Raw genomic sequence first — 26673 nt, 5'->3', positions numbered from 1 at the left:
ACACACCTCTCCATCACTTCTACAATCTCCTCATACACCCTTCCATCACTGCTATGTCTCCTATCACTCACCCTCACACACACACACACACACATCTCTCCATCACTGCTACCATCTCCTCTCCCACACACACACACACACCTCCCCATCACTGCTACCATCTCCTCTCACACACACACACCTCCCCATCACTGCTACCATCTCCTCCCACACACACACACCTCCCCATCACTGCTACCATCTCCTCCCACACACACACACCTCCCCATCACTGCTACCATCTCCTCCCACACACACACACACCTCCCCATCACTGCTACCATCTCCTCTCACACACACACACCTCCCCATCACTGCTACCATCTCCTCCCACACACACACACCTCCCCATCACTGCTACCATCTCCTCTCACACACACACACCTCCCCATCACTGCTACCATCTCCTCTCCACACACACACACCTCCCCATCACTGCTACCATCTCCTCTCACACACACACACCTCCCCATCACTGCTACCATCTCCTCCCACACACACACACATCTCTCCATCACTGCTACCATCTCCTCCCACACACACACCTCCCCATCACTGCTACCATCTCCTCCCACACACACACACCTCCCCATCACTGCTACCATCTCCTCTCACACACACACACCTCCCCATCACTGCTACCATCTCCTCCCACACACACACACATCTCCCATCACTGCTACCATCTCCTCCCACACACACACACCTCCCCATCACTGCTACCATCTCCTCCACACACACACACCTCCCCATCACTGCTACCATCTCCTCCCACACACACACACCTCCCCATCACTGCTACCATCTCCTCTCACACACACACACCTCCCCATCACTGCTACCATCTCCTCCCACACACACACACCTCCCCATCACTGCTACCATCTCCTCCCACACACACACCTCCCCATCACTGCTACCATCTCCTCCCACACACACACACCTCCCCATCACTGCTACCATCTCCTCTCACACACACACACCTCCCCATCACTGCTACCATCTCCTCCCACACACACACACATCTCTCCATCACTGCTACCATCTCCTCCCACACACACACACCTCCCCATCACTGCTACCATCTCCTCCCACACACACACACCTCCCCATCACTGCTACCATCTCCTCCCACACACACACCTCCCCATCACTGCTACCATCTCCTCCCACACACACACACCTCCCCATCACTGCTACCATCTCCTCCCACCACACACACACCCCTCCCCATCACTGCTACCATCTCCTCTCACACCACACACCTCCCCATCACTGCTACCATCTCCTCCACACACACACACATCTCTCCATCACTGCTACCATCTCCTCCCACACACACACACCTCCCCATCACTGCTACCATCTCCTCCCACACACACACACCTCCCCATCACTGCTACCATCTCCTCCCACACACCCACACCTCCCCCTCACTGCTACCATCTCCTCCCACACACACACACACCTCCCCATCACTGCTACCATCTCCTCTCACACACACAACACCTCCCCATCACTGCTACCATCTCCTCCCACACACACACACACCTCCCCATCACTGCTACCATCTCCTCTCACACACACCACACCTTCCCCCATCACTGCTACCATCTCCTCCCACACACACACACATCTCTCCATCACTGCTACCATCTCCTCTCCCACACACACACACACCTCCCCATCACTGCTACCATCTCCTCTCCCACACACACACACAACACCTCCCCATCACTGCTACCATCTCCTCTCACACACACCACCTCCCCATCACTGCTACCATCTCCTCCCACACACACACACCTCCCCATCACTGCTACCATCTCCTCCCACACAACACACACCTCCCCATCACTGCTACCATCTCCTCCCACACACACACACCTCCCCATCACTGCTACCATCTCCTCCCACACACACACACACCTCCCCATCACTGCTACCATCTCCTCTCACACACACACACCTCCCCATCACTGCTACCATCTCCTCCCACACACACACACATCTCTCCATCACTGCTACCATCTACTCCCACACACACACACCTCCCCATCACTGCTACCATCTCCTCCCACACACACACACCTCCCCATCACTGCTACCATCTCCTCCCACACACACACACCTCCCCATCACTGCTACCATCTCCTCCCACACACACACACCTCCCCATCACTGCTACCATCTCCTCCCACACACACCACACCTCCCCATCACTGCTACCATCTCCTCTCACACACACACACCTCCCCATCACTGCTACCATCTCCTCCCACACACACACACATCTCTCCATCACTGCTACCATCTCCTCCCACACACACACACACCTCCCCATCACTGCTACCATCTCCTCCCACACACACACACCTCCCCATCACTGCTACCATCTCCTCCCACACACACACACATCTCTCCATCACTGCTACCATCTCCTCTCCCACACACACACACACCTCCCCATCACTGCTACCATCTCCTCCCACACACACACACCTCCCCATCACTGCTACCATCTCCTCCCACACACACACACATCTCTCCATCACTGCTACCATCTCCTCTCCCACACACACACACACCTCCCCATCACTGCTACCATCTCCTCTCCCACACACACACACACCTCCCCATCACTGCTACCATCTCCTCCCACACACACACACCTCCCCATCACTGCTACCATCTCCTCTCCCACACACACACACACACCTCCCCATCACTGCTACCATCTCCTCCCACACACACACACCTCCCCATCACTGCTACCATCTCCTCCCACACACACACCTCCCCATCACTGCTACCATCTCCTCCCACACACACACACCTCCCCATCACTGCTACCATCTCCTCCCACACACACACACCTCCCCATCACTGCTACCATCTCCTCCCACACACACACACCTCCCCATCACTGCTACCATCTCCTCCCACACACACACACCTCCCCATCACTGCTACCATCTCCTCCCACACACACACACACACACACACACCTCCCCATCACTGCTACCATCTCCTCTCCCACACACACGCACCTCCCCATCACTGCTACCATCTCCCACACACACACACACACCTCCCCATCACTGCTACCATCTCCTCCCACACACACACACCTCCCCATCACTGCTACCATCTCCTCTCCCACACACACACACCTCCCCATCACTGCTACCATCTCCCACACACACACACACACACACCTCCCCATCACTGCTACCATCTCCTCTCCCACACACACACACACCTCCCCATCACTGCTACCATCTCCTCTCCCACACACACACACACCTCGCCATCACTGCTACCATCTCCTCTCCCCCACACACACACACACCTCCCCATCACTGCTACCATCTCCTCTCACACACACACACCTCCCCATCACTGCTACCATCTCCTCCCACACACACACACCTCCCCATCACTGCTACCATCTCCTCCCACACACACACACCTCCCCATCACTGCTACCATCTCCTCCCACACACACACACCTCCCCATCACTGCTACCATCTCCTCCCACACACACACACACCTCCCCATCACTGCTACCATCTCCTCTCCCACACACACACACACACACACACACCTCGCCATCACTGCTACCATCTCCTCTCCCCCACACACACACACACCTCCCCATCACTGTTACCATCTCCTCTCCCCCCCACACACACACACACACACACACACACCTCCCCATCACTGCTACCATCTCCTCACACACACACACACACACACACACACACACACACCTCGCCATCACTGCTACCATCTCCTCTCCCACACACACACACCTCCCCCTCACTGCTACCATCTCCTTTTACTCCCTGGATATCCCCTTGAACCAGTGATGAGGCAGGAGGTGTGTTTTAGACTACGTCAGGCTAGGCATTGCTGATGACTGTAGTCACAGATCACAGCTCAAGTCTGAGGAAAATAATTGTTTTCTGGGACTGATATATTTTATTTTCAAGCTCCTGACTGGAAGGTCACTTTAAAGTGGATCTTTCCACTTAATATTCTGCCGTATGTAAGGCAAGATATTACAACTAAAGATCTGTACTGCTACCCGACAGGCAGTGCCATGTATTCATGAGGAGATTGCAGGGGTGGCTAACAGGTCCTCACACCACATAGGATGTTCTGGGTTAGAAGCCCTGGTTTGATCTTTGAGAAGTTATAAGATATAATATGATGGTTGATATTATGCACAGGTGAACATGTTAATGTATTCTGTATCACGTCTAGATGGGAAACAATCTGGTCGGCAGAACCCAGCCGTGCCCATTCTCCTCAGGCTCGCCAGTTCACCCCCTGTATAAAAGAAATCGATTTCCCAACCAATCTCTTACGCCTGGAAACCAATGGCTCTCTTTTGGACTACTACACCGAATTTGATGCTGTGGAACTACACGGTGTAAAAGAGAAACCGATGCTTTCATTGAAAATAGCCGCCATCGACATGAGTGACTTGGATGAAGATGAATATGATGATGAAGATGGCTGTGGGATTGACTGCCTTACCAATCAGTTCAATAGCTCCAGCCTCAGGGATTGGACAAGTAATGGCTATTTTGACAAGCTGCCTTATGAGGTAAGGTTACAGATGTCACGTGGTGGAGGCAAGTGATGCCCATAAATCGTACAATGAAACAACTCCCTGAATGTTAAAATGAAGGTGATGGTTGAAAAACATATTGTAGCACTCTTGAGAGGGATCACTTATGTACCTAGTAAATGGATGGCAGTGGGAAGCACATGTGAAAGTATTCACCCCGGCTGCATCTACCGTCTGATCACGTGCCTGGCACATGCTTATCACAGGCTGTGCCAGGATATACACCACTCTCTCCCTCAGGAAGTCATAGTAGGGTAGAATATCTCATCTGAAATCCAAATACTTTAAACTATAATCTTCTCATTAGGGTACTTTCACACTAGCGTTTTTCTTTTCCGGCATAGAGTTCCGTCCTAGGGGCTCAATACCGAAAAAGAACTGATCAGTTTTATCCCCATGCATTCTGAATGGAGAGAAATCCGTTCAGGATGTCAGTTCAGTCTTTTTGACTGATCAGGACAGAGATAAAACCGCAGCATGCTGCGGTTTTATCTCCGGGCAATAAAACTGAACACTTGCTTGAATGCCGGCATTTTTTCCCATAGGAATATATTAGTGCCGGATCCGGCATTGCATGCACAGACCTTTAAAAATGTGAAAAATATAAATAGCGGATCCGTTTTGCCGGATGACACCGGAAAAACAGATCTGATATTGCAATGCATTTTTCAGACTGATCAGGATCCTGATCAGTCTGAAAAATGCCTGATCAGTCAGAAAATGTGACATGCGTTTGCATACAGCTTTACTAATCACGCAGGCAGTTCAGGCAACGGAACTGCCTGATGGAATCGAACAACGCAAGTGTGAAAGTACCAGAGTGGATTTGATTTAAATCAAACTGATTTAAATCACGATTTAAGGGTACTTTCACACTTGCGGCAGGACGGATCCGACAAGCTGTTCACCCTGTCGGATCCGTCCTTCCGCTATTTCCGACGCAGTACGGCAGTTCGCGGTGAGAGGCCGGACTAAAAAGTCGGACATGCAGGATTTTTAGTCCGGCGGCCTTTTGCCGTGAACTACCGTGCTGCACCGGAGCTCCACCCCCGTCCCCATTATAGTCGATGGGGACAGAGCGGCGGTACAGCGAAATAGCGGAAGGATGGATCCGACAGGGTGAACAGCCTGTCGGATCCGTCCTGCCGCAAGTGTGAAAGTACCCTTAATCGCTAGTCAGTAAGGCTTGATTTACCGTATTTTTAGCTTTATAAGACGCACCTGATGATAAGACGCACCTAGGTTTTTGAGGAGGAAAATAAGAAAAAAATATTTTGAACCAAAAGGTGTGCTTTTGGTAGGTTTTGAACTAATGGTGGTCTGTGGATGACGCACTGTTATGGGGATCTGTGGATGATGCACTGTTAAGGGGATCTGTGGATGATGCACTGTTATGGGGATCTGTGGATGATGCACTGTTATGGGGGGATCTGTGGATGACGCACTATTATGGGGGGATCTGTGGATGACGCACTGTTATGGGGGGATCTGTAAATGACACTGAGGGGGGCTCTGTGGATGACACTAAGGGGGGCTCTGTGGATGACACTGAGGGGGGCTCTGTGGATGACACTGAGGGGGGCTCTGTGGATGACACTGAGGGGGGCTCTGTGGATGACACTGAGGGGGGCTCTGTGGATGACACTGAGGGGGGCTCTGTGGATGACACTGAGGGGGGCTCTGTGGATGACACTGAGGGGGGCTCTGTGGATGACACTGAGGGGGGCTCTGTGGATGACACTGAGGGGGGCTCTGTGGATGACACTGAGGGGGGCTCTGTGGATGACACTGAGGGGGGCTCTGTGGATGACACTGAGGGGGCTCTGTGGATGACACTGTGGGGGCTCTGTGGATGACTCTGTGGATGACACTGTGGGGGGCTCTGTGGATGACACTGTGGGGGGCTCTGTGGATGACACTGTGGGGGGCTCTGTGGATGACACTGTGGGGGGCTCTGTGGATGACACTGTGGGGGGCTCTGTGGATGACACTGTGGGGGGCTCTGTGGATGACACTGTGGGGGGCTCTGTGGATGACACTGTGTGGGGCTCTGTGGATGACACTGTGGGGGGCTCTGTGGATGACACTGTGGGGGGCTCTGTGGATGACACTGTGGGGGGCTCTGTGGATGACACTGTGGGGGGCTCTGTGGATGACACTGTGGGGGGCTCTGTGGATGACACTGTGGGGGGCTCTGTGGATGACACTGTGGGGGGCTCTGTGGATGACACTGTGGGGGGCTCTGTGGATGACACTGTGGGGCTCTGTGGATGACACTGTGGGAGGCTCTGTGGATGACACTGTGGGGGGCTCTGTGGATGACACTGTGGGGGGCTCTGTGGATGACACTGTGGGGGGCTCTATGGATGACACTGTGGGGGGCTCTGTGCATGACACTGATGGGGGATCTGTGCATTACACTGATGGGGGATCTGTGGATGACACTGATGGGGGATCTGTGCATTACACTGATGGGGGATCTGTGGATGACACTTATGGGGATCTGTGGATGACACTTATGTCATCCACAGATCCCCATAAGTGTCATCTACAGATCCCCCATCAGATGGTTCAGTGTGAAGGGAGGAGGCGGGGACACTCATGGCGGGGCCCGGTGCAGTGACGTATAACATTAAGAAGGCGCAGACCGGCAGATCCCTCCTGATGCGCCGCCTGCCCCAGCTCCCTCGGTCATGCGCCGCCTGCCCCTGCTCCCTCCTCATGCGCCGCCTGCCTGCTTATCTCACTTTATGAATGAACAGGCAGGCGGCGCATGACAGAGTGAGCTGGGGCAGGCGCCGCATGACAGAGGGAGCTGGGGCAGGAGGCGCATGAGGAGGGAGCTGCAGCAGGCGCTGCGCCGTCTTAATGTTATACCTCCGGTACTGCAGTAAGTACCGTACAGCGCGTCTACAATTAGATATAGAGATCAAATTGAATGTTTAACAGTTGCAGGGCCCGGTGTATTAGAGTAGAGTCACTGCACTGGGCCCTGCCATAAGTGTCCCCGCCTCCTCCCTTCACACTGATACTTCGCTGGCCGCGCTGTGCAGCATAGCGGCCAGCGAAGTATTCGCCTTATAAGACACACAGCCATTTTCCCCCCACTTTTGGGGGGGGAAAAGTGCGTCTTATAAAGCGAAAAATACGGTAAATCATAGTTTTCTACATAAAGACTAATTCTTGCTGCTATAACTTATAATTTGCCAGTAGATGAAGATTTTTAGAATAACAACTTTTCGTATTAGTTTGATTAGGTTGATTCTTTATTTATAGGTTTGTAGAAGTTAGGATTAAGGTCTTTTTCTCAACTCTGTTCATGTTATAAAATTTTTGCTGTGAAGAAGAGGCATGTGATCTCTGCTGAGTCAAATTCAGTTTTGAGAACTGCAAAAGTAAACCAAGCATCTGTGATGATAATATCTTGTAGGCAGAGAAACTGCCCAATAATCTTACAAAAACCTCTGGAAGAGCATGACATTGTGAATGGTTTAATGGAATTTATTTATCCCAAAATTAAACATATACAGCCTTATTCTACGTAATTAAAAAACTAATCTTTATTTCGTGATGGAATATCCTTTGGATGGTAATATATTTTCCTCAAAAAGCATTTTATATTTAAAAAAAAATCTGATTTAAATAAAAAAAATCCAATAAAAAAAAAAATCTGATATTTTTTTGATAAAAATAAATTTAAAAAATCATAGATTTTTTTTTATCCACCCTGGAAAGTACCCTTACTGTCAGGGGTAACTGAAAACCCCAAATACCTCCTCAACGTATGAGCAAATAACTGCCTAGAATTGTGAATTGGAGTTCTGCTTTTTCTGGTGTTATACTGAATAAAGCATTTTCTGGTTATGCAAATTAAAACTTGGTAACTTGAGTGTAGCACTAGTGTCTTAGAGTCTAGAAAGGACAGGGTACGGTTACATGGTTACAGTTGAAAAAAGACTATGTCTATCAGCAATACGAGAGGATGGGAATTAAGGGAAGGGGAGTAAGGGCTGTTTCACACGAGCGAGTCCATTGCGTGAATCGCATTCCGTGTGTGAGTGTGATCCTCCACTCTGGACTTGCAGGAGCGCACAGCATTATCATGATTTATAATGTTATGTGTCTCTGCATGGCCTTTTTTCCACAGAATCATAGTGACATAAAGCTGTCAGTATGATTCTGTAGAAATAAGGCCATACAGAGACACATAGCATTATAAATCATGATAATGGCATGCGCTCCTGCAAGTCCAGAGTGGAGGATTACACTCACACACGGAACGCGATTCCCGCAATGGACTCGCTCATGTGAAACAGCCGTAAGAGGCCAGAATTCTGAACCTTTACATAAGCTTTAGGGTCCATTCACACGTCCGTATGTGTTTTGCAGATCCGCAAATTGGACACCGGCAATGTGCGTTTCGCATTTTGTGGACCGCACATCGCCGACACTTTCATAGAAAATGCCTTTTCTTGTCCTTAATTGCGGACAAGAACAGGACATGTTCTATTTTTTTTTGCAGAAGGGAAATGTGGATGTGGACAGCACATTCCGGCCCCATTGAAAATGAATGGGTCCGCACCTGTTCCTTGCGGAACGGATGTGGACCCGTTTTGTGGACGTGTGAATGGACACTAAATGTAATTTATTTCTAAGAATTCATCTAAGACCCTTTTAAAATGTGAATGTACAACTATTGCCATGTAGAACAAAATACCTTATTTCTTGATGTACCCTTCATTCTGCATTTCTGGCTTTCTTTTTTGAGTAATTCCACTTTTTGTATTATGAAAATTAGGCAGTAAGGTGCCCAGAGGGGCGTTATGATCTTTCTAAGGTGCTCAGGAATATCCTCCTTCAGTGCCCATCCCTCCCTCCATCAGAGCCCAAGCACTCCTCTCCGGGGCTGAAACTACACGCCCACACTAGCATTGTTGGCCGCCGCCTCCCCCCCTCCCCCTAATATCATTCAGGCGATGTAACTCCGCCCACAAATGCCTCCTACAATATCCCACATATACTGCCTACAACGCAGTGAAATCTCGCGCAGGCGCAGCACCTCGGACTGCCTGCGCGATGCAGATCTTCCAAAGGGCAACGGCTTCAAATGTGTCACTGGACTTGGCGCATGCCCAGTGACACATTTGAAGCGTTTGCCCTTTGGAAGACCTGCAGTACTGCGCCTGCTCAAGATTTTTGCAGTGTTGTAGACGGCATATGTGGGGCTTTTGTGGGCGGCGTTATATCGCCTGAATGATATAGCGGGGAAGGGGGGGGCGGCGGCGGCCAACAGTGCTAGTGTGGACATGTAGTTTCGGCCCTGTAGAGGAGTGCTTGGGCTCTGATGGGGGCAGGCTGGGCATTGGAGGGACTGGTCCTGGGCACCTTAGAAAGATAATAACGCCCCTTTTGGCACCTTACTGCCTAATTTGCATAATACAAAAATTGAAGGCCAGAAATGCAGAATGAAGGGTGCATCAAGAAATAAGGTATTTTGTTCTACATGGCAATAGTTGTACTTTCATATTGGTAACTCATGTGACAGATTTCCTTTAATCATGTACTCCCCTAGATTTCTCTTCTCAAGAATAAATAAATTAAATTCTTTTAGTATTAACTTATAACTAAGACCCTCCATGCCCCTTATCAGTTTAGTTGCTCTCCTCTGTACTTTTTTCAGCTGTAGTGCATCCTTTTTATGTTCTGGTGCCTAGAAATGGACTGCATATTCCAGATGAGGCCGCACCAGCGCTTTGTAAAGTGTTAATATCATATCCCTGCCCCGCGGGTCCATGCCTCGTTTAATGCATGACAATATCCTGGTGGCCTTAGAAGCAGCTGATTGACATTGTGTGCTGTAATTTACTCTATGATCTACAAGTACATCCAAATCCTTCTGTACAAGTGACTCTTGTAGTTTTGCTCCCTCTAGGACATATGATGCATGTAGATTATTAGTACCCAGATGCATAACGTTACATTTATCCTGATATGTGCTTGTGATATGTGGCTAGCTGGTTGACTCTCTAGCAAATGGCGGGGTAATTGGCAGTCTGCAACAGAATGCCACAAGTAAGTACTTAGGATACCTTGTCCAAATCTGGTTTAGTCATTTAATGCATTCTAGAAGAAAAGATGCTGTAACAAGACAAAACTCACATAAATGCCAAACTGTCATTGTCTTTTACAAAGCTAAAGTCGTTCTATGTCGCCTGCATAGGTTTGAGTACCACCTTTTGAGACCCTCACCTCCACACCCTTTGAAGTTGTGTGGTAGTTGCAGTTGTCTTATGGGAACTCTACAGGAGTTATAGAAAGCTTAGCAAAGAAGTAGGTGTCCCAGAGGTGGACTGGCCATATACCCTACAGGAAAATTTCCCGGTGGGGCAATGCCCAGGCGGCTGCCAGAGCCTTGCTTCACAGCTGCTGACCAGGTGTATGACGCTCTCGGCATTAATTAATGCCAGCAGCTTCAGGCACTTATGAACCTTGTCAGCTGTCGCATGTGCCCTCCTGTATCACCGTCCTTAGTATATTCATAGGGCAGTATTGTATGATATTTGGTTCTGTGCTGCACTACAGTATTCCTATCCCAGCCTACTTATGGCTTGTGTTGGCCCTGCCTACTTGAGTTGCCCCACCTTCTGTCAATTTAGGGTCGCCTACAACTTGGGGCCACTTGTAGTTTTTTTTTTTTTTTTTCAGGGCCACTTTAAGTTCCCAGTCCACCTGGGACCTACATCTATCAGGTGTAATGTGCCATAAATGCTTAAAATGGGGCTACCTCTTTGATTTATTTTTTTTTAAATTATTTTTGGCTATAGTAGGGGTCAGCACCCATCAGCACTTCAGCTGCTGTTAAACTGCAACTCCCAGCATGCACACTTTCTTGGCTATTCTTGTAAATGCCATAGATGTGAATGAAGCTTTTTGGAGGTTGTAGTTTCAGAACAGCTGGAATGTGGGAGGTTGCTGATCCCAATCATCTTGTAGAGTGGTCACCATACTGGTTCCTGTGCATAACTTCTCCCACTTTCATATAAATCTCTCCCAGTGTATTTATCTTAAGTAGAGTCTGTCAGCAGTTTTGACCTTGCAAAACTGATGACAGCACTAGGTCGGGGCTGGGGCAAGGTGGGTAATTATACCTTTCATTGCAGATTTTATTATCAGAAGGTACTGATAATCTAAACTATCATCTGTGGGCTGCTGCTCTCACAAGTGCTTGGTGGTGGTCCCTTATTGTGAAGTGCCCTCTGCGGTGGCATGGTCAAAACTGCTGACAGGGCCTCAGAAAAAAAAAAAAGTAGATCATATTGGTAAAAGACATCATCTGTGTTTTTCAAATCAGTTTACTCACCCATTAGCAGGGTCTAATACATGTATCTGACCAGCAAACTGTAGCCTTAAAGGGAGTCTGTAACCTAATTGTCACCAATATAACTAAGAGCACTGCCCCATAGAAGATTGCATATACATCCCAAGCATACCCATGTGTACTATGTGTCTGTATTCCATGTCCAGGAAAAGCACTTTTATTCTGCTGGAAAATATCTCCCAAGTGCCCAGCAGTAAAAACAGCTTTCACTCCTGACTCGATTTCTAACGGCTATATCTTCTGATATAGTGGATATAATGCTGTGGATAACATGACCTGACTCCATTTCTAACGGCTATATCTTCTGATATAGTGGATATAATGCTGTGGATAACATGACCTGACTCGATTTCTAACGGCTATATCTTCTGATATAGTGGATATAATGCTGTGGATAACATGACCTGGCTCGATTTCTAACGGCTATATCTTCTGATATAGTGGATATAATGCTGTGGATAACATGACCTGACTCGATTTCTAACAGCTATATCTTCTGATATAGTGGATATAATGCTGTGGATAACATGACCTGACAAGGTCATGTTTCTAGCTGGTACCAATCCTAAGATATGAGCAGCTAAAGCAGCCCTCCTCTCCAGTCTGGTTTGCTTTGGGCACTTGGAGCAGCAGAGCTGGGCACTTGGGAGCTGTTTTCCAGCAGAATAAAGGTGCTTTTCCTGGACATGGAATACAGACACATAGTGCACACAGGTATGCTTGGGATGTCTAAGCAATCTTCTAAGGGGCAGTGCTCTTAGTTATATTAGTAAAAAACAGGTGACAGACTCCCTTTAAGCCTTTCAAAAATCAGAGATGTTTATCTGATATTATCATTTGGAAGGAAAATGGTGCAAGTAAGGCTACTTTCACGTCATGGATCTGCAAAAACGGATCCGTTAAAATAATACAACCGCATGCATCTGTCATGAACGGATCCGTTTGTATTATCTGTATATAGTCATGAACTCCATTGAAAGTCAATGGGAGACGGATCAGTTTTTTATTGTGCCAGATTGTGTCAGAGAAAACGGATCCATCCCCATTGACTTACATTGTGTGCCAGGACGGATCCGTTTGGCTCAGTTTCATCAAGCGGACAGCATTACGCTGCAGGCAGTGTTTTGGTGTCCGCCTCCAGAGCTGAATGGAGACTGATGCATTCTGAGCGGATTCTTTTCCATTCAGAATGCATTAGGGCAAAACTGATCAGGGCTCTCCCACGCGGTCCAAAACGGAACGGATCGTACAAACGGAAAGCCAAAACACCAGTGTGAAAGTAGCCTAATATGTTGCTTAAAAAAACCATCTGGTCCTTTTTAGACATGTTTCTGACTGGCACAAAAGTAATCTGGCTGCCAGTCTATCCTGGAACGTGGCTACAAATGGCACCAGAATGTAAATATCATTAACTAATGCAGCGTTTCAATGGTGTTTCTGCCAAAGATGACCCAAGCTGTCCAGCCGTATCTACTGAAGGAACTGTTTAAGTGGAGCTCTAAGCATTGTAGAATCGTTCACTAAGTAGATGCTGGTTTGACAGTCTGTAGAAGAGGGCTACTGTATATTTGTCTAACTGATCCCATGTATGTGCCCTGTGCAGTGTTTGTACTTTTAGGCCTCTTTCAGATGGGCGTCCTGGATTTGCTGCGGATGCATCCTGGGTGCATTGCGGGAAACCCACGCGAGTGCGCACACAATTTCAGTCAGCTTTCACTGCGATTGCGTTGTTCAGTTTTTATCGCGTGGGTCCAATGCGATTGAAGGGTTAAAAAATAAAAAATAATTTACTTGCCTTATCCACTTGATCGCGCAGCCGGCATCGTCTTCTTTCTTCTTCTTTCAAGACCTGCAAAAGAACCTTTGATGTCAGTGCAGGTCCTGCTGAATGAAGGTAGAAGATCCTTCTATCTTTATTCAGCAGGACCTGCGCTGATGTCACCGTGCTCACCACGATGATTACGTCATCTAAGGTCCTTTTGCCTGTCCTGAAAGAAGACGATGCCGGCTGCGTGATCAAGTAGATGAGGTGAGTTATTTTTTTTTCATATTTCAACCCCTCAATCGACATTTTAGTAAGCATTCTGTATTAAGAATGCTATTATTTTCCTATTTTATAAGGGAAAATAATAAAATCTACAGAACACCTAACCCAAACTTCAGTGAAGAAGTCCTTGTTCGGGTCTGGGTACCACATTCAGTTTTTTATCACGCGCCTGCAAAACGCATTGCACCCGTGCGATAAAAACTGAACAACGTAACGCAATCAAAGTCAAAACTGACTGAAATTGCGTGCGCACTCGCGCAGGTTTTCTGCAATGCACACGCGACGCATATATAGAAAATCCAGGACGACCGCGTGAAAGAGGCCTTTGCAGTTCATTTCACCATTTGTTTCTTCTTGTAGCTCATCCAGCTGATCATTAGCCACTTAGCTCTTCCAGACTTGTGTCGGCTGGCACAGACTTGCAAGCTCCTGTATCAGCATTGCTGTGATCCTCTCCAGTACACCTCCTTAAGTTTACAGCCTTACTGGGCCACTCTGACTGATGCTTCTCTAGAGTATCTTTTGCCTCGATGCACACTAGTCCAGTGGCTGAATCTGTCCTGGACTGGAAACAGAGGCTTCATCACTACCTCAGGATTTAGCAGGTAACTCAAATTTCCATCTTTTGTTGTTACACATAGGCAGTGCTATAAAGCTGTCCATATACATTGCATGAATATCAGAAGGACCAGCTGGCAATTTAACGTGTATTGGGGTGTCCTGCATCTATCTGCATCTGTATCTACACCCTGTCACTAAACCCCTAGAAACTGCAGAAGAAAAGGGGGTTTACACACTCAGAGGAGCAGCCGATTATCAGGAAGGTAGCATTGCTTCCCGACAACTGCCTGCTCATCAGTGGAGGTGAAGATCGGCGATCACATCCATAGTATGAGAAAGAGAGATCACTTGTTCTCATGCAGCTGCATTTTTTCTGGGGTCCTCAAAAGAGACTGCCCTGCAAAGAAACCTAGAGGAAATCCTTTATTACAAACTGTATGACAAAATACAATTGATTAAAGATGTTGTCTCATCACGAACATCAGATAGTTGCACGTCCTACCTCTAGGACCTACTACTGTCTGGAGAACAGGGCCCCATCTTGTGGAATGGAGAGTTGACAGTGCATGGACAGCTCTCTCCATTAACGTCTACGGGTCTTTTAAAAATACCCGAGCAAGTCCAGTTCGTTCTCAAGAAGCGGGTCCTAAAAGTGAGGCGCACAGCCGCTCAACATTTGTGACATATTCAGTGGATATGCCATAAAAGTCTTGATGGGACAACCCCTTTAGCATACAATTGTGATCTACCTGCAGATTTTGTCTGTGATAGAATCCACCACGTGTCCCATGGCAGAAACTGCTGTGGTTTCTGCTGTGGTTTTTCATGCGGATCCGCTCTAGCTTTCGATCCATTTAATGGAGACTGCAGCGCGGTCTCCTATTGAAAACAGTGCGCGGTTGTTTCATCACAGATTTAGCCCGATTTTCGGCACTGAGTCCGCTCTGAAACCCACACTCAATATCCTACGTCTGAACATACCCTCAGTGTTTGAAAGACAGCTACTGCATGAATTACGCATCAGGCAAACATAACACACATTCAGTTCCAGAATGCAGTTTCCTCGCCGACAGTAAGTAAGGCTAGGTGACTGTATGTGAGAAGAAAGCTTTCCGGCACTGTGATACTTTTCAGTAGAAACTTCCTCTTTATTAATGTAACATAAATCCATGTACAGACAGATCCTTACAACATGCTGTAGTTGACGCGTTTCGGACCAGTGTCCTTAGTCGTAACTCAGATTGATGCTGGAATGAGAGAATATAAAGATCCCCCAAACACTCCACTCCTACAGGAAGTGGGGGGTGGGGAGGTGAGAACAAAATCATCCCTCCAGCATCAAGCCACCTGTTCCAAAATCACATGTGGGGTTAATACTGGTGTGTATGCAGTAAGGTAACACAATAAGACATATGTTAACATTGGTTATCAAACTGCAATCATAGCCCCCAAGTTCATTGCAAAATAAAAACAACATAACAAACAAAAAAAAAAGAAACCACACCCAAAACCCACATAATAGTAACATAGTACATAAGGCCGAAAAAAGACATTTGTCCATCCAGTTCGGCCTGTTAACCAGCAAGTTGATCCAGAGGAAGGCAAAAAAAACAACAACTGTGAGGTAGAAGCCAATTTTCCCCACTTTGGAGTCGGGAAGGAATTTTTTATTCCCCTAATCAGGCAATCAGAATAACTCCCTGGATCAATGACCCTTCTCTAGTAGCTATAGCCTGTAATATTATTACGCTCCAGAAATACATCCAGGCCCCTCTTGAATTCCTTTATTGTACTCACCATCACCACCTCCTCAGGCAGAGAGTTCCATAGTCTCACTGCTCTTACCGTAAAGAATCCTCTCCTATGTTTGTGTACAAACCTTCTATCCTCCAGACGCAGAGGATGTCCCCTCGTCACAGTCACCGTCCTGGGAATGAATAGATGATGGGATAGATCTCTGTACTGACCCCTGATATATTTATACATAGTAATTAGATCTCCCCTCAGTCGTGAATAGAGACATAAAATAAATTTACAAAATACAAGTGGGTTTAATACTGGTGTGTATGCAGTGAGGTAACACAATAAATCATGTATTACTGTTGGTTGTCAAACCGCAATTATGCAAAATAAAAGCAACATAAAAACAAAAACACCAACACAAACAAACCCACATGATGTGAATAAAGACCTAGAATAAATTTACAAAATACATGAGCTAAAATAATATAAAATCCGCAGTCAATTCACAAAAATACAATGGCGTCAAATCTGGCTGTAAATCTTGGTTGTAAATACATTCCTTCCTTTTAAATCTGGCTGTAAATACATTCCTTCCTTTTGGTTCAAACCTGTGGGCGTCCTAGTATTGAGTCTGAAGATCCAGTAAGCTTCCCTTAATAAGATCGCTTTTTTTATGATCACCTCCTCTAGGGGGAGAAAAAACTCTCTCAATAGCAAAAGCACGGAATGAGTTAAAGGGGTTCTGCACTTTGTTTAAACTGATGATCTATCCCCTGGATAGTTCATCAGCATCTGATCGGTGGGGGTCTGACACCCGGGACCCCTGCCGATCAGCTGTTTGAGAAGGCTCAAACGGTTTACCGCAGGCCCAGTGACGTCAAGACTAGTATTAACTGGCCTGAGCGCGGCTAAGCTCTGTTCACTTGAATACGAGTCGTGACGTCACTCGGCCAGCAGTAAACAGTGAGAAGGCCGCAGCGCTACTGGAGCGCCGCTGCCTTCTCAAACAGCTGATCGCCTTGGGTCCCCGGGGGTCGGACCCCCGCCAATCAGATGCTGATGATCTATCCAGAGGATAGATCATCAGTTTAAACTAACTGCAGAACCCCTTTAACTCTGCGTTCATGTGTGTGAATGAAATGTCTAGCAGCATTGGATATATTCAATGCAAAAAGGGTTTGAAATATAATTCAAATGCTCCAAAATCCTGTTCTTAAATTTACGCAATGTACTTCCAACATGCATCAAGTCACAAGTAGTGCATTGAATGACATAAATTACACCTGCACTATTGCAGTTGATCTAGGTTTTTATTGGAAAGGTCAATGAGTGCTCAGCATTTTGGAAGGTTTTAGTTACACACACAAAACTGCAGGTTTTGCACGGATGGCTGCCACATCTATATTTAGTCCAAGTATCCCGTGCAACTTTTGTGGACAGATACATAGAGGGGGGAAAGAGAGCTAGCAAGAGTGGGAGCTCTACTGGAGACAATTCTACAGCCGTTTTTTAAAGTATTATATAAAATCTTATATAATATAGGCAAGCGATTCCTAATAATAACCTGTATTCGTGTAAATTGACGATGTTCTGTCAGAATACTATACCTTATCAGAATGCTATACCCTTGTCACTTCCGGTGACCGGCTGCACCAGAAGTGATGAGAATCAGCTGGAGGAGGGAGTGTGCGGCGCTGCGCAAGCGCAGATCCACGGGTAGGTCAAAATGATAGCACCGCTGCAGGAGAAGCGCCTACTTAATGGGCATGAGCAAAACCGGCCGGGACACACTGCGCCCGGAGCCACGGCTGGGTAGGAGAGGGTGCACACACGCGGCTATATACTCCTGTCGGCCACACACGTCAGGATTACACCGCACGTGCGCACTCCTTTCTACTTGTTCAGCCCTTGGATTAGCCAGCACTGCTCAGGTGAGTGCACTGTTCATTCCCCAGTTAATGTGAATTTATACTTATACCAGCAGGGGTGGACTGGCCATATAACCTACAGGGAATTTTTCCGGTGTTCATAGGGCCATCCAAGCCCTCCTCACTGTCGCTGGCCAGGTACATACTACTGGGGAAACCTATAGGGGTCATTATTAGAGGAGTCCAGGCAGGTCTTCCAGGTAGAGCTGGTGTGGTGTTGTGGCCTGAGTCTCTTACCCCCCCCCCCGCACACACACACACACACACACCTGCCAGTGATTGATGACAGTTTCTGCTAGGCACAGGCAGCTTTGATTATACATAGTTCTCTATAATGTTGCTTATTTGTTTTGCCTTTATTACTCCTGTCTGTCATTCTGGGCTGTGGTCACATGACTATGTCCATGCAGCTCTTTCTAGTTTCCTTTGATGTTGTCCATTGGCGTGACAAAGCAGCAACAAAGATAGTGATAGGGGAGAGTCTATGGAAGTAGCTGGGTGGGACGGGCTATACAAAAAGCATGGGGGGAAATGTACATGGTAGTCCTGGAAACCCCCTTTAATTAGTACACCCCCTCCCCCCCCCCCCTTCCTTCCTTTAATCTGCAGGCCATCTTTTATTATTGAGTCCTCAATTTTGTTCTTCAGCGAAGTCCTAAGTATACAGTAGCTATATTTTTCTTTGCATATGTGCAATTACAACAAGTGGCTAATTGGTCACAAAAGAACGTGTTAACCATTTCAGCTTCTGTGTGAAATATCATTCTTCTGCTTTAATTAAACCCTCTGGGCTGCATTAAACAAGGCTGGTTCCATTTTTAATAGTTCAGCGCAGACACCAAATTTGCTTGAATAACTGTTTAGCGTCCAGCATCATTCCAAGCATGTATCCCTGGCAGAGCTCCTGGACGCAGCCAGAGGCAATGACATAATAATTAGAAATCACATCACTCTTTTAACAAAATGTGCAGCAGCCATTTAAAATTTAATCGACTTTCTAGCCGATTTTGTAAAAGTTTAAGCACCTTGCTATTTTCAAATCCCCTCATCCTCTAGCTAAATAATTTGACATACATTTTTTCCACTAGATTTGCAGTGTGCATACACAGTACAGTGCTTCGGGCATGTAAATATCCAGAGGCTAGGCTGAAGGTAATTTAACTTATTGATGATATTATTTATTGGTGCGCTATATGTCGTTGGCATAAATATATACCCAGCTGTATTATTACAGTATTTTTTGTTAATGTCCAGAAAATTCTAGGAAGGGGTCTTACTAATGCAATTATCCTTGTGTTTGGGTGTGATATACCTTTAAAAGGGCATTTCTTTCAAGTCCCACATTTTTGATTGGCAACTTCTGGTCATACCAAGTGCAACTGATGGAAATTAAAGAAATGAGCAGTAACTAAGGTCACAATTACTTCATGTTCTTCATTTTACAGATTATACTTCAAATCAAAGGGGTTGCGTCATCTCAGACATTGGTGGAATATTGCTAGGATATTACACTAATGCCAGTTAGGTGCTAGTCCCACCTCTGGGCCCCAAAGCTAAACAGAGCGTACTGGGCATGCGAGGCATCCTCTCCATTTCCATCTATGGGGGTTCTGATAGTAGCCAAAGAAGCACACTTGGCTATTTTCGGAAATCCCTTAGAAGGGAATGGAGAGTGCACTGCACATGGACGGCCACCTCTTCACCAATGTGGGACTGAATGAAATACGTTTCGCTAGGCTATTTTCAGAACTATCGTAGCGGTGAATGGACAGTGACTGTGCATTTGCTTTGTGCTCTTCATTTTGGGTGGTCCATTCTGGAGATAGGAGTGGGTCCCAGAAGTGGAACCCGCCAATGTCTGACATAAGACAACCTATTTACTCTACTATTTTAAGGGTTTTTCCAGGGCAATAAAAATTGTTGTCAGTGGGCTCAGAGTGGCTTAAAAACATAAAAGAATGGATACTGTCTTCGACCCCCCCCCCCCCCCCCCACTTCTATTCTCTTACTGTCCCTCTTGACCCACTAGAAATGCCATCTTCCCTGTATTTCAGCAGGATAGTTGATTAACATTTTTTCCAGGACGTCCTCCATGACAGCACCACATAGAGGATGTCCCTCCGCCCACTGCTGGGACAGGAAACAGAGTGACATTAAAAGCTCACCCCCCACCCCTTCCCCAGTGTTTTTCCTGTCACGGCAGCGGATGGGTTCATAGAGTGACACTGTGGCTGGGGTTGGAGGTATCGGGGGGGGGGGGGCGGTGTTTGGCCTCTCCTTCCAACCGGCAAGGGCCACTGCTAAAACCCCTCCAAGGGGGTCCTTTAGCATAAAATTTCCCCCAGACCTCCGGTACCTGTGGGACAAGTGGCTGATGGGGGCCGGTTCTGAGAGTGCACTGCCACGGTGTGGGGAGCTGCTTGCCGCCTCCGCATAGGGGCTCTGGGCACCGGATTCCTCCTCCTTCTCCTGCGCATTAAGCTTCAGCGGGTCCAGACCCGCATGCAGTGGAAGCTCCCGGCCTGTGCTGAGATGCCAACAACACGCAGCAGCGTGGGGCATCATTTTTCGGTTGAGGTCGGAAACAAGATGGCGGCGCCCATAAAGTAGCGTGGTGCAAGGGAGCGCTGGAGGCCTTGTATTCCAGCCTCGTGTTCAATCCTGTAGACTCTCCCAGGATGAGTCCCGGAAGAAGAGAGCAGGGGCAACGCGGCAACAGGAAGGGTAAGTGAACCCTGGAGTATTTAAACTTGGCCAGTTACCACAAACAGTGTTCCTCCATGATAGACACTCCTAGCTCTGGCCGCAAAGAGCAGTCCCCAGAGCCTCCTGTTCTAGGACATGTAAGTTACCTCTCTCATCCCTGTCCTGTATTGAGGGCTTGTCCATCATATCTTCCTAGGGGAAGGAGGAGAGCACCTATAAGGTGGATCCCAAAAATAAGTCTAAAAGATTTGCTACTTGCAACAAGAGGCTTCAGGATGCGTATACAAAGCAGTTGTGCACAGAATGTATCTGTAAAAATAATGAAGGAATAGCAACCTTCTTTGCTGACGGACTTAAGATTGATTACGGGAATAAATAAAAGCATTAGTTTCATCCCTAATGCCCTCCCCGGTAATGGTTAACACCACCAGATCCTAAAGACCCAGGGGGACTTGGAATCTGATTTAGAGGAGATTGAGCTTAGGTATACCCAGTCGGATGAAGAGGGAGAGGAAGAAAGTGAAGACTTCCTTTCTTCCACATTTTATGACAAGGATAAGAAATATTCTCGTCAGTAGATATATATTCTTTACTTACGGCCATAAGAGAAACTATGGATATAAAGGAGATCCAGCAAAAAACATCAGTGCAGGATGAAATGTTTGCAGGCCTAAGGGCAAAAAAGTGGAAAATCTTCCCGATAAATGCGAACCTAAAAGAAATGATCTTATTGGAATGGGAAGAAGTGGATAGGAAACTCTTTATTTCCAGAGAGTTTAAAAATTGTCTTGCTTTTGACAAGGAGGAAACAAAATTATGGGATGATATCCCACAAATTGACGTACCAGTGGTCAGAGTGGCAAAGAAAACGACCATACCCTTTGAGGATTCCTCCCAGCACAAGGATCCGATGGATTGGAGAGCTGATGGACTTTTGAGAAAGACCTGGGAAACCTTCTCTGCCTTAATCAGCATGAATATAGCCGCTACATCGGTAGCAAGATCTATGCTATTATGGTTAACACAACTAGAGAACCATTTAAAGAACTCCTAGGGAGCATATCCTGGAATCCCTCCCCATATAAAAATGGCCACGGCAGTCGTAGCTGATTCCTCAGCAGAATCGGTCAGATTTGCCACCAAGAATAGAATCCTTTCAAACACTGCTAGAAGGGCTCTATGGCTAAAAAACTAGTCAGATGACATCCCTTCCAAAAATAAACTTTGTGCAATTCCCTTTTTGGGAGCATATGTCTTTGGTCCAGTTTTGGACAAAATACTTGAGGAAGCTTCTGACAAAAAGAAAGGCTTTCCTAAAGACAAAGGAAAGTCAGGAAGGTGGTCTTACCCTAAGGGGGGAAAGGGAAGGGGGTTTCTGCTGAACCCCAATGGTTCCCAAAATAGACAATGATGCCAGTCTGGGGGTGGGGGGGGGGGGACTAAAACTCTTCCTTCCAGTGTGGAATAACACAGGATCAGTTGGAACTACAAATAATACAAGGATTCCTCAGGGAAAATACACAATAACTAACTACGGAGAGCAATCAGTCCAACAAAACTTAATAAGGGATGTAACAATTGTCCAGGTACCAAAATTTTAGGAAGGCAGAGGGTATTATTCAAAACTAAAAAAACGGATCCATTATAAATCTAAAGTCACTGAACACGTGAATAAAATGCCGTCGTTTCAAGATGGAATCCATCAGATCCACAATACCTCTAATCTCTCTGGGAGCTGTAATGTGTACCCTAGATTTAAAAGACGCATATTACCATGTGCCAATCCACCGAGATTATCAAAAATTCCTACGTTTTGCAATATGGAAAGAGGGAGAAGTGAAACATTATCAGTTTCAATGTTTGCCATTCGGAATATCCTCTGCTACCCAGGTATTCACAAAATTAAAAATAGAAATCATGGCTTTTCTCAGACAGAAGGATATAAAAATAATTCCATATCTGGACGACTTTCTCTTAATTGCGGATTCATTTCAGGATCTAGTCTCTCAAAGACAGATGGTTATCTCTCTCCTGCAGGATCTAGGATGAATTCTGAATGTAGAGAAATCAGACTTAATACCAGGCACCAGAGAAATATTTTTGCGAAAGTTCCTTGGAGCCAATTTCACTCGAGGTCCTTACAACAGATGATTCTCTCTGTTTGGGACAGAGACCATTGGTTCTTGAATCAAAAGATATGGATTCAGGAAGAAGCCCGGAAGTCCTTAGATTGGTCCTTGGAACCTAAATCCTGCAGGCACATATGAACATTGGGCCAACGGAGATGCCTTCAGCTGCCAAGTGCTCATGCAACAGGTCAGCCAGTTTCATAGCTAAAAATCTGCTGACAGATGCCCTTTTAATGAAGTATACTGGTTCTGTGACTTAATTTGCAGAAGTTTCCAAACAAATTTGCAAAAAATAAAGCCCCATATGCATGGACCCATGGAAATAAATGTGTCCATGTGCTATGCACAAAAAGACACAGATGGCACACAGATGAAAAATGCGGTCATGTGTGCCTGATGCCTTACCCATTAAGTGCTCATAGTCCTTGTGAGTCTGAGGGGATTTCCATTACACAGTCGAGTCACATTATTATGACCACCAGCTAATATCCAGAGTAACCGCCATGTGCTGGACAGGCTGGGAGTGACTCAATAAGGTCCTGGTAGATTGTCCCAGGTATCTGAAGCCATGTTGACTGCAGTGCACCCCACAACTACTAGGGGGGGTGTACGGGGGGATCCATTGAGTGAAAACAACCATCTATGTAGTCCCACAGGTGGCCATTAGGGGGCCAGGTTTGTACTTGGAAGTCTTGATCATGCAGTTCTAACCAGTGTCAGAAATTTCTAGCTATTTGAAATGTTGAATTGTCTTGCTGGAAGATGCCATCAGCCTAAGGAAAGACAATCAGCATGTATGGGTGTACGTGATCTGCAAGGATGGATTCATACCCAAATCGGTTAAAAGTACCTTCCACATGGATGAGTGGGCCCAGAGAATACTATGAAAACATTCCCCAGACTATAACACTACCAATTTGTGTTCTTCCAGCAATGGCTGCAGGGTTTTTGTTTTTCTCGCCAGACACACCAACATCCTTCTGTTTAATGGAGAAGAAATTGACTCACCGGAGAAGGCAACCTGAGGTGCAGTGACCATCCATCTGCTTCAGAGCTCCATGCACAGTAGGGTTTGCTGAACTGTTGTTTTAGGCACATGTCTGGTAGCCTTCTGGTTCATTTTGGAGGTGAGCTGCTCCAATGTAGCGTGGTGTTCTGCCCTTGCACATTTTCCGTTCACCTCTCACATCAATGGCATGTGGTGCCCCGCAGTTTCCTCATTGCGTATTCACATTTGTGCTTTTTATCCACTCGCAATTCACTTTTACCACAGCAGCACGTGAACAGGTCACAAACTGCTCAACTTCAGAAATACCACCACCCTTGGCCCAAAAGCCAATAATTATGCCTTTTTGCAACTTTACCCACGACAACAACGAGGGATGTATGCAGACAGCCTATCACACACCTTATATACCCAAGACAGCTCATAACACATGACTGCCTTCATGAGCTACTCTCTGTCAATCTCAAATGTAGAAAGCAACAATTTGGAATGTTTGTTGGGGAGCTATGAATCCATCTTTTTACCACAGCCAGGTAAAAATCCAGGACGAGCAACCCTCGATTAGGAAGTGGTCATAATAATGTGACTCGACTATGTATGTGTGTATTTATTTAATGGAGTCCTAATTGCCAAAATGCTTGAAACACAATCTTATGTTTTTCTGCATATATTGCCTGTAAAATGCTCAGGGGCATTATCTCGGAATATTGGTGTCAAGTGCTTACGTTGGACACACCAAATCCAATAAAATAGCTAACTGGGCAAACAAACGTAAATGAAAGTCAGGTTATTTTCTGTATATGAAGCAGGATCTTATGCCATCCTGGAATAATATGACGTATATCCCCAGAGCCAAATATCCCATCAAGCTTGTACCTTTTTCTGTTAGTCTTGAGAATAAAATATCATTATTTGCATGTCTCAGCATAGTGTTGTCATCTCCAGCACCAAGCTTAGCTGTGCTTTGCAAGTCAAAACTGTATTTAGGACGCACACTCCAAATGTGCAATTGTCAGGTTTGTCTAGAGAAGCAGAAGGTCTGGAAGGTGCTATCACACCATGAGTGTCTCCATGTCAGGAGCCAGCAAAGGTAATCATTACACCTTTCCTAATTAATTCTTTCACAGGTTCCTCTGTTGGCTTGTAGCAGTGATTTTCTAGTCCATATATTTCCATGTTTACCTCTTCACCTTACAGAAAATGACTGTCCCTTTTAACAAACTAACAATGTGATATGTGTAAGCTTCTGTCCTTGCTTTCACAATGGAGGCTTCACACCTCTTTTTCATTAGCATTCAACATATGTTGAAACTGCTCATGTATAACTCAACTGGTATTACTTTTAATGAAAGCAGCCTTCTGGTTCACAGTAAAAATTTCACTAATATGTGCAAAATATATCAGTAAACATACACTGTGCCCTCCTTTTCCATGTTGCTTCCACATTTTGTATAATTCCCTGTTCTTTCTTCATATATGTAAAATGGCTGCCATGTTCTCAGACTACCCTATACACATTGGCCCAGATTTACTAATCCTGAAGATGGGGTAAGCTTAGACCGTCTGTCTAGACGTGCAGCAGATTTATCACAGGGGCTCACGCTGGATGATAAATGTGGTGCAGGGATAGACACTTTTCTCTGACTCTAGACCCACTATTGATTGGCTTACTTTTTACCCAGAATTGTGGTACACCTTTGGCGCACAATAGTGCATCTTAGGCCCTCTACCTTTCATGCAATGTTCCAAATCTCGCCTTATCCACTTGTTGAGCATGTCAGAAAAAAGTGTAGAAACCCTAGATTCGCCAAATTGTGCCACTTTTTAGACAATTGTTTTGGTGCAGGCGCATTAGTAAATCTGGGCCAGTGTGCTTTGATCATCTAAGGCTATAGAATCTGGTGACAATTTTATGTACATGAAAGATGGACTGGAGAGGGGACAGAGCATTGTAGCAACACTGAAAGGAGGGCATCAGGTATTTTAACCCCATGTACGGTGCTAGCCGGGATTTTAATGATGGCACCTGCTCGCAAACGCAGTAGACACCATAGCCGCCGGATGCATGCTGTTTTATCATCTTTATTTATATAGTGCCAACATTTTCTGCAGCCCTTTACAATTCAGGGGTTCATGTACAAACAGTCATAAATAACATAGCAACAGACAGGTCAATAATTAGAATAAGAGGAATGAGGGCCCTGCTTGCAAGAGCTTACAATCTATGAGGGGAAAGCGGTGACACAAAAGGTAAAAGTCCTTGTTTTGTGCAATGGTCCAGCTGTCTTTGGAAAATAGGGGAGTAGATATAAAAGCTGCATGAGCCAGTCACCAGCCGATATCTGTTGTGCTTTTGGGTGTATGGGTGCAGTGGAGAGTTTGGTTGGGGATCCGATGTAGGAACTGATGATAAATGGACTGTATTTTTTTAGAGAGAACCTAAAACTGTGTGTATTGCGATTTAATTTCTTGAGTAGGATATTCCAGAGAGCTGGT

At 46.3% G+C, this 26673-nt stretch overlaps 1 protein-coding gene across 2 annotated transcripts in view; it reads left to right on the top strand.

Moving 5' to 3' along the window:
* The window catches only part of FBXL4 (F-box and leucine rich repeat protein 4), a 66476-nt gene that overhangs the window by 14013 nt on the left and 25790 nt on the right, over nucleotides 1-26673 (top strand). For both annotated transcript variants that reach the window (XM_044289756.1, XM_044289755.1), the window contains exons 3-4: nucleotides 4310-4655; nucleotides 14465-14709. In XM_044289756.1, the coding sequence (XP_044145691.1) occupies nucleotides 4310-4655; nucleotides 14465-14709 (591 nt within the window). The remainder of the gene's footprint in view (nucleotides 1-4309; nucleotides 4656-14464; nucleotides 14710-26673) is intronic.

Source organism: Bufo gargarizans, chromosome 4 (genome assembly GCF_014858855.1).
Source record: "Bufo gargarizans isolate SCDJY-AF-19 chromosome 4, ASM1485885v1, whole genome shotgun sequence".
In the NCBI taxonomy this organism is placed as follows: Eukaryota; Metazoa; Chordata; class Amphibia; order Anura; family Bufonidae; genus Bufo; species Bufo gargarizans.
Note: the sequence above shows the minus strand (reverse complement) of the source record. Positions and strands in the feature narration are given on the sequence as shown.